Genomic DNA, 8,897 nt, shown 5'->3' with positions numbered 1-8,897 from the left:
TTCTTCTTCTTCTTCTTCTTCTTCTTCTTCTTCTTCTTCTTCTTCTTCTTCTGCTTCTGCTTCTTCTGCTTCTTCTTCTTCGTTTTAATGGCAACCTAGGAAGTAGTTAGTTGCAGAAGAAGAGTGATATGGAGCTGCTCCAGCGACCCGGTAGCGCCCTCTGCTGGCCAAAACAAAAACAATGCGAGACTTCCAGCACGTCAGTTTTGCTAAAAGGCAAGATAATAAACTACTTTTTCTAAACTATTTTTTTAATGTAAAAATGACAGAAGCCTTATTATTTTGCACCTTTTCATATCATTTTGCTGTAAAGAAATGTCACTTTCAGTCGCACTGTCAAATATGTGCATGTTTGCACAGTATCCACTGGGTGGCGCCACATAGCCGGCAGTTATTTTTGCTGTGGCGCAAAGGCTGCTGGGAAGTTTTCTCTCAGGAAGCAGAATGAGCAGATAAACAACCTGACATCCTACATCACAGAGGTAATTGTGTGAGAGGCATTCTGCATGTAAATACACATTATACTATACATGTACTAATTGTGTATTAAGTCGTGTTGTGTTGTTCATTTATTGCTCGGTGAAAACATTGTTTTTGTTTTTTCAAGATGTCAGCATGTTCCCTCGTTGCTCTTAACGCATCAACAGTCGAGTTTTAGAGCTAGTTCACATTCACTTACGCAAACAGTGTTTAACCTTACTATGAAAGAGCTCTTACTCACGTCAGTTTATCTTTATTTGTGTAAATTTGTTCATAAATTTCAGGCTTACGGATGGCTTAACGTTATCAGTTAGCAGGGAGATCCACAGTGGTGCAGGCATATCAACAAACATGGTAAGTAAATTGTGGTAAATGGAGTCTTCAGCTTGGTGATAAGTAATGATACATCAAATCTGCACAGGGAATGATTTTATAGTTACATAGCCCCACTGTCATAGTCTCATGACAAAGTGGGACTGCAACATGAAAGATAATAAGAGACCCTGTTGGGACATTTTACCTGCATGACACTGTCTTGCAGAGTTACTACCACAGCATGTGATAAGTTAAATGTTTTTTTAAAAGTACCATCATTGTGCAAAAGTGCTCAGTATACCTTCAAATTAACTCAAACTAGCAGATTTTAAATGAAAAAAAAAGTGAGACTACAAATAATATGAAACTAAGCCTAACAACTGATCTTTCTCATTGGCAGGAGGACATAAGCACAGTGATGTCCTGGTTTTCCAGCCCTGTGTACAGCCGTTATTGGCAGCACTACCAGCAGGCTATGGCCTGGCACCAGAAGCACAGGCGTGCCTACCGAAAGGCCCTGGAGGCTGCCTACGGCCCCGGATACTGCCAGGAGCAACATCCCAGCAGGCACCAGCGCTATGCCGACTGGCACGCCGGAGAAAGCAACAGTGAGGACGGGGACGAGGGGAGCAGCTCGGACAGCGAGATCGAATGTGACGTCAGCAACATGGAGATCAGTGAGGAGCTGCGGGAGTACTTCGCCGAGACAGAGAGACACAGAGAGGAGCTGAGTAAGAGAGCAGGGGGTGTAGGTGTTGGTATGAACAAGAGGGGCAACCATATAAAGAACTTAAAAAAGTTAAAGATTGTGAAAGTACTGCTTTGCATACTGATTAGAGGGTCTCCAAACTTCTCCATCACTTAATCAATAATAATTTGCTCTGCCTTGGGATGCACAATTGTAATCATATATAAGAGTTTCTGTTTAAAGTAAAGAGGCTGTCTGCTGTGTCTAAAAATAATCTGTTTTCCTGTTCTTCCAGAGAAGCAGCAGCAGATGGAGGCCGAGCAGCAGGGCAGCTACGTGCCGGCCGACCAGGACCTGCACTGCGTCTCCTGGCGAAGCACCGCAGCTCCTCCGTCCGAGCGGCCCGGTGAGCGACGCGGGGCGGAGATGAAAAAGCTGTATGGAGACAAGGCGGCCAAGATCCTGGCCATGGAGGCCGCAATGCAGCTCACATTCGACAGAAACTGTGACTTGAAGCAGCCAAAGTACTGGCCCGTTATCCCACTGAAACTGTAATAGCTGTGGGCAGGGCTGATTTAGAGGAGATCCCTTCCCTGATCTCTGAGTGAGACGGCAGCTTTGTCGTGTAATGGATTGTGGCTGATGAAGCTGCTGATGTAGCACTAATGGTTTGGGTTAGCTGAGGGTTACAAGTTATTTTAAGCTCTGAAAAGTTGCATAAATTAGCTGAGGTTCTGCTTAGCCAGACACAGATGTCACTGACCTTTCAGCTGCTGCTCCAAATGGAAACTTGCGGCTGTGATAGTACATCAAATGTTTTTAATTTACTGCATAAAAACACTAGCACATAGTACTGCCCCAGATTTCTAGAAGTTTTTTAGGATAAAAACCTCAAAGCAAGTGTCAGCTGAGGGTCAGAGGTACAGTAAAACTGCCCCTGTAGGTGATGTAAATCAGTTAAACAACATGTGCCTGCTGTTTCCTCCTGATCTGTTTTTTGTTTACCCCCCAGCCCTGTTGATGTTTCATGCTGCAGCAGCTCCTCTTATGCCTGTCATCTCAGTTTAAGCACAAAAACATTTTTCATCGTGCTCCTCCGTTCAAATTCAGAAGCGTTTCCTGCATGGCTGCGTCTGATCTTCCACTTTTCCTTCCACATACACACTGATTTGTCGTTTTTATTTCTAATCTGTGGCTCTCTGACATTTCATTGGGTTCAAAGGAGGTTGTGCGGATTATCAGGAGGGTGTCGACTATTCTCTTTTCATGTTGTGCCTGCACTTGTTTTGGTTTTTTTTTTTAGACTGAAGGGTGTGTTTTTTAATATAAATTCTGTTTATAATAAAGTGTTATGTTTGGATAAAAACCTGCTTTGTCAGCTGTGATTTCTCGGTTAGCTCTCTGTGTAATGTGCTCTTGATTACATAACTGCTTTTCAGCTTTTGGGCAGTACATCTCTACATCCAAAAACTGGGCCAATATTAGATTTTAATGAAATTAAACATTTATGCTATTTTAAGATATCTCATTCAGCACTTCATTTGCATGCGCTGCACTGTGCATAAATATTTCTCAGTTCAGAGGAAGTAAAGCTTTTCTTGTCTACTGTATCTTGGTGATGAGCAGGCAGATGTGAGTGCAGCATCTTGTGCATAGAAGAAGACACACTGGTGAACAGGATGAGGCTCACGTGGCGTTTTCAGCTTTGGTCACCGCCCTTCTGACCCTTTAAAATAAGGTCACTTATTCTGCAGAAGAGTGGCCCCTATAAGTTGCATTTTACTGTTGCAGCTGGTTTAGTTACAGTAGAGATAGTTACAGTTAGGTTGTTTGTCCAGTGGTTCCCAAGCAAGGGATTGGAAAGGAGTCACGAAGTAAATCTGAAGGGTTGTGAGTTGACAGTGGGGCAAGAAAGAAGAAACACAAATTTGCATTAATTACTTTTCTCTAATCCTTCAAAAAAATTGCTTTCAAGTACAGTATTTGAGTTAATGTACTTTAGTTACTTTCCACCACTGCATGCAAGGACTTACAGTTGCACAATAACAGTAGTTCTTGTGCATTATGGAAATCAAACTGTATGAGTTTGCACAACAACTTGTGTATACAGCAGGAGTGTGGACAAATGTGCATGCAGTCTATGATTAATTAACTTCTTATTGGTATGATAATAACAATAATAACAATAATAAATAAATAAATAAGAATATAAAGTGTCAGCGCTCTGTAGCATGGAGAACCAATAAGGACATTGTTTCGAGTGTGTTTGGATTATTGAAGTGTGGTCCATTTCTAGCCCCGGCCGTGACGTCACCCTTCCCCTTCCACTCCCTTCTGTTGCCAAAACGGGACGTCCAGTTGTTTGCATGCAGCCGACCCTTCATACAACCTGTGGACATCATCTGAGAGTTGGAGCCACTTTCTTTTTTCTTTTTTAGTCTCAGGGCCACAGGTTTTCCACAGCAGCTGAAACATGGGTAGGTGAACTGTCCTCATTTCATTCTTCTCTCTGGCGTTTTGTTTCAACGCCACAGTGAAAGAAAGCGGGGGGCACTTTAACGTCTCTTTTTGTTTTTGTGTCATCTCATTTGGATGCTGTCTTTTCTTTTTCTGGGTGTGTGCGCTCCGTGTGATGCAGGGAGGCTGGCGTCGCTGAGGTCGACTCCAGTTTGCATGTCTGCTAATCAGTTTAAAGGCTCAAACGAACAGTGTAAAACCTCCTGAGTGTGTTAAACTTCCACCCTGCATTTCTTTTCACCTATTGATGGCAACAAGAAAGCGCGTGCCGGGGGGGGGGGGATAAAGTAGTTTCAAATATTAGTTTTGGGCATAATGGGTCAGTTATGAATGAGTGCATGATTATCTGCAGCAGTAAGTGTGAGATGCCAGCCTATATCAACAGCAGAAAAATCCATTTATGTGTGTATGGAGCAGAAAATGCATATATATGTGTGTGTGTGTGCAGTGTGTCTGGTTTCTGTGTGTGTGTGTGTGTGTGTTTGTGTTGCATGTCACTGAACAGCAGGGTTTAAAGCTTTTAAAGATTAAGTCAAGAGCAAGGTCTTGACAAGCGATGGAGGAGCTCACAGTTCAGTAGTTTACTTTCAGAAAATATGCAACAGGTGCATATTTGCATGCTTCCCTACAGTGTTATACCTTCATAATATGAATACTAATAAAAAAATATATGAAAATTCAGTGATGCTCCTGAGCAAAGCAGTTTTAGTGGTCAGTGATGGGGCATATTTTCAGGCAAATGTCTCCTGTTCCGAGGTAAAATGCGAGCTCGCCTGACTGCAGTTGCACATAAAGAATCACCTCGTCCTCCCCATGGCAACTCCTCGTGTGAGAGTTGGTGTTGATTGGATTAACAGGGAAATGATCCGCTCCCTCACTGTGGATTAAACAGGCTGGACAGGCTTGAAACACGGACGACAATTGCTGTTGTGTTTGGAAGCGGAGGCATGACGCAGAAAAGTGCAGTGTTTTGTGCCTTTTCTTATTTTATTTTAACAAGCATTTATTCAGTGATATCGCAACTTGTTTTTGCATGGAAGACCTGAGAGCACAAATCACAGCCAGGCACAAACTAGCCCAGATCTCTAGAGAGGTCCAAAACGAAAGGTTATGACTTATCAAATAGGGTGAGACTTTGTATATGGTAAACATATTAATTCATGGGTGCATAGAGGTGCATGTTTACATTGATAACAACAGTCGTTCATGTATGAAAAGTCTGAATCTTGAAAGCTATGAAATCTATAACCCGGTGATGACAAAGCTCATGTGACTCGTTTCCTTGTCCCCTTGTTAATTCTGCCAAACCCCCGTGCCAAACTTTTCTATGATGTTGGAGACCATAGAAAAGAGAACACTGGTTTCCAGTTTGTTAGGGAAGCTGTAACCAGACCAGAATGTCTTGGCAGAAGTTCAGCATTGTCTCTGCTTCTGTTTCACTGAAGGCTGACCTGAGGCCAGTAGCATTCATTTTGATCTCATTAGTCTGCTGATGCACAGGCGCCAACTTTTCCGAACATTTCTATCTCTATCCGTTGCTTTTCTCCCTACCCTCCTCCACTACATCTCTCTCTTTGTCTCTGCCTCTCTCTCTCTCTCTCTCTCTCTCTCTCTCTCTCTCCCATTCATAACATCTGTTTCCAATAAGGCAGCAGGACTGTTTATCGCCTTCAGGCCGGTGAGAAGTTGAGAACAGACAGGATGTAGCCAAGTGACATGATTTACTGCGATGGGGAACCAGAGCCATTTTTCTGCAGGGAGCCATCATAAACTTCTCTTCTTTCAGCTCCACCGCTTTGCCTGTTATTCCCCCAAACTGCTACTTTTGTCTCATCATCGTCAGCATCATCATCCCATCTTTCATCTGCATCTGCTTCTCTCATCATCTCCCCGCTCATTGTCTTCATCATTATTCTTTCCATTTCCCTCCCACCCCGACTATCCCCACCACCCCCTCACCCCCACGCATCCTCCTTCATGAATTCGCTCTTTGTGCTCCCTTTTTTCTTTTTTTCTTTTTTGCTGCAGTTTGTCTCCACTCGGCCGTATGTGGAAATTCATATCCTCTTGCATCCTCTCCTGTGGATTTGCCGCGCGACGATCTGCAGGATGGATTCTGAATGTAGCAGCTGTCAAGCAGATAGACTTCAAAGGCTGCAGATCTTAAAGGATTGTTTTATTCTGAAGGAATAAATGATCAATCAGCTGGGGAAAATGGGAGAAAGTGGAACGATCCACTGACCTAATTACAATAACAGCGCACCAACAATTAAGACGTGTCATGATAGCCAGGGGATTGCAGAATACAAACTCGAATTAGTAGGTTTTTATTAATCTGCAAATTAAGTTTGCAAGTTTGTGAAAGCTTGTATTTAAAGACAGGGGCTGCTGATACTCACATTTTGCACAAACACTACCTTAAACAGTGTACGAATGAAATACTTTTCCATACTCAGTGTGTGTGTTAATATGTAATGATGTATATCTACTATAAAAAACACACACAAGATGAAACACATGCATATTGTGCAATTTTGATCAATTAACGGGTAAACAGAACTGCAATCCACAGTTTCCAACATTAACGCATGTTGGATTTTTCAGTTGTTAATTATTAGGAGTTGATATTAGAGATATGATGATATGACTTTGTGGCAGCCTTTCAAAACTGTCTGTAAGTGTTTAATTAACTATGAAGGTTGTGGACCTAGAGAAACACTGGCATAGCTGATGGTTATTAGAGTTGAATTAAGATTGACAATCGGAATTAGCTGCCTTGAGTGTATTAGGATTTTGACTGAATGCCAAGAAAGACACGGAGAGAAGCAATCGCAATTTTGTGAGGGCGTCAGTAAATAATACAGATAAGGAGAGAGGCACATTAAAACCCGGGAGGACTCAGGTGTGTGATGGGGTTTGGTAATGGGCAGGGAGCCTTGACAAAAAGCAAAGGGAAAGCTGAGTAAACAGTCTGGTCCGACCAGAAAGAGGTGTAGCAAAGATAATAAGTTTAGTTTTATTCAAAGGATATGTTTATTATCACCGACTCCTGTCTCATAACTGCAAATCATTCCTCAGCTTCCACCCCGGTTTTTTTTTGTAGTTTCTCTGCAACAGGCATAGTTCTTTTTCATCTCTAACTTCTGCAGCATCTGTACTTCATCTCCTCGTTAGTCTCGGAATTGATTTTGTGGTTTTACTGATCTCTTTTCGGGTACCAAGCTATATCACAGCAACGCACCACCTGTGGTCCAGGCACTTTACTCTTGGCAAAATCATTATTTGGCTTTCAGAAATAACCTTTTATTTTTTTTGTTTTTGTTTCATAATACTGGCTGTTCTTATATATGTACAATTGATTTTGATATTGATTTTATATTCTTATTCTTTATTAAGCCTGTAGAAGAAACAAAGATTTCCAACATGCAGCCATTCCTTCTATACACCCACTTCCCAACAACCTCGTATTTCCTTTCATATTTAGGCAACGATCAGCTTGTCCTCTCCCTGTACTGCATGGGAGCATTTTAAGCTCAGCCCAGTGGCTACTCTGATGTGTCAGAATCAGACGTTGTCGAGAAAGACCTGTTGCCATGGCGACGCGGCGATGCACAAAAGCTCCGAGGCAGGCATCATGCCAAACCTGGCACATGCGGACAGTCATACATCTGATTGCACAATCCCACACGGGCAAAAACAAATAGGCAATGTGTTAATATTTATATATATATATATATATATATATATATATATATTTACACACACACATGACCCACAGACAGCAATGGATGGTCATTCTCCCTCACTTCCTCCTGCTGCTCTACCACCTCTGCAGTGATGATGATGATGATGAGCCCACCCCGCTTTGCATTTCCTCCACACACTGACTCATGATGGGCTTGTATACTGTAGATGGAGGCAGTGCTTATCCCACATTGCTGCCGGCGGGTGCTGCAGTTCAGTACAGTAGGTCACAGGTGCAGCAGCTCCTGAGTCACATGACTCTTGCAGAGGTCACATGATGCAGGCAGGCAGCTTTGGAGAGGGGTGATGGTATATATATATGTGTGTGTGTGTGTGTGTTTGGGGTTGGGGTTGGGTGTGTGTGCAGTTGTTGGGATGACGACGACAACGTACCATCATGTGGAGCAGACTGTGGTCCAAATCTGGGCCAGCGGGATTAGCGGCTCGTCGGATAAATTGCTGGATGGAGGGGGGTGGTGGGGGGAGGGCTGTGTCGGTGTGTGTGTGTGTGTGTGTGTGTGTGTGTGTGTGTGTGGAGGTGTGTGTAGGTTAAGCCATCTGTATCTGTATTGACAGATATTGAAAATAAGGCATGATATATCAGAGATGCTCTCACTTTGATTCATACATGGTTTCAGTAGAGGGTAGGCGTTCCGTCAGGTATTAGGATTTGTGTGTATGTCAGTGTGTGTGTGTGTGTGTGAGAGAGAGAGAGATACAGGCCAAAAAAGAACCTCTGCTGCTACTAAAATCATTACACGTGAAAGAGAAACTTTGCAAGTGCAGGTGTTTCAGGCCGTACAGATGCTGACGATGGAGCATGTTGCGCTTCGTTTGTTTGAATTTGCATCAAAGTTGCCCATGTGCCTGCTTTGTGTTTCAGTTGTCAGTTGAAGAAAGATGCGGGGAGAGATGGAAAGAGGTAAAGAAAGAAAGAAACCTCTCAGCCGACAGTACAAATGCCATTCTGCATTTCTTTGGAAAGTCCCACAGTTAGACTGACCTGAGTGAAGAAATATTCAACAGCAAGTGTTGTCGTTATCTTTAGATCGAGTGTATGTATGTTTCTGTTTGAGATTAACCTTTGCCAGCATCCGATGGTTCTGTTCAGGGATGAGAGTGAAGCGTCTCCTTGGTGACCGACGGTTGAGGG

At 43.0% G+C, this 8,897-nt stretch overlaps 2 protein-coding genes across 2 annotated transcripts in view; both read left to right on the top strand.

Annotated features, from left to right (window-relative positions):
- Positions 1 to 335: 335 nt before the first annotated feature.
- gemin8 (gem (nuclear organelle) associated protein 8) lies at positions 336 to 2,849 on the top strand. The gene is made up of 4 exons (XM_023420177.2): positions 336 to 482; positions 765 to 834; positions 1,196 to 1,526; positions 1,779 to 2,849. The coding sequence occupies exons 2-4, from the start codon at positions 832 to 834 to the stop codon at positions 2,036 to 2,038; spliced, it is 594 nt and encodes a 197-aa protein (XP_023275945.1). The 5' UTR covers positions 336 to 482; positions 765 to 831; the 3' UTR covers positions 2,039 to 2,849.
- A 988-nt stretch (positions 2,850 to 3,837) lies between these two features.
- The window catches only part of LOC111665297 (neuronal membrane glycoprotein M6-b-like), a 33,700-nt gene continuing 28,640 nt past the window's right edge, over positions 3,838 to 8,897 (top strand). The window contains exon 1 of the mRNA XM_087177704.1: positions 3,838 to 3,960. Within this exon, the coding sequence (XP_087033830.1) occupies positions 3,957 to 3,960 (4 nt within the window). The 5' untranslated portion in view covers positions 3,838 to 3,956. The remainder of the gene's footprint in view (positions 3,961 to 8,897) is intronic.

This window comes from Seriola lalandi, unplaced genomic scaffold (assembly GCF_002814215.2).
Source record: "Seriola lalandi dorsalis isolate HSWRI2012SDOR001 ecotype SW California unplaced genomic scaffold, Sedor1 jcf7180002054630, whole genome shotgun sequence".
NCBI lineage: Eukaryota > Metazoa > Chordata > Actinopteri > Carangiformes > Carangidae > Seriola > Seriola lalandi.
The sequence above is the reverse complement of the archived record's forward strand: the minus strand, read 5'-3'. Positions and strand labels throughout refer to the sequence as shown.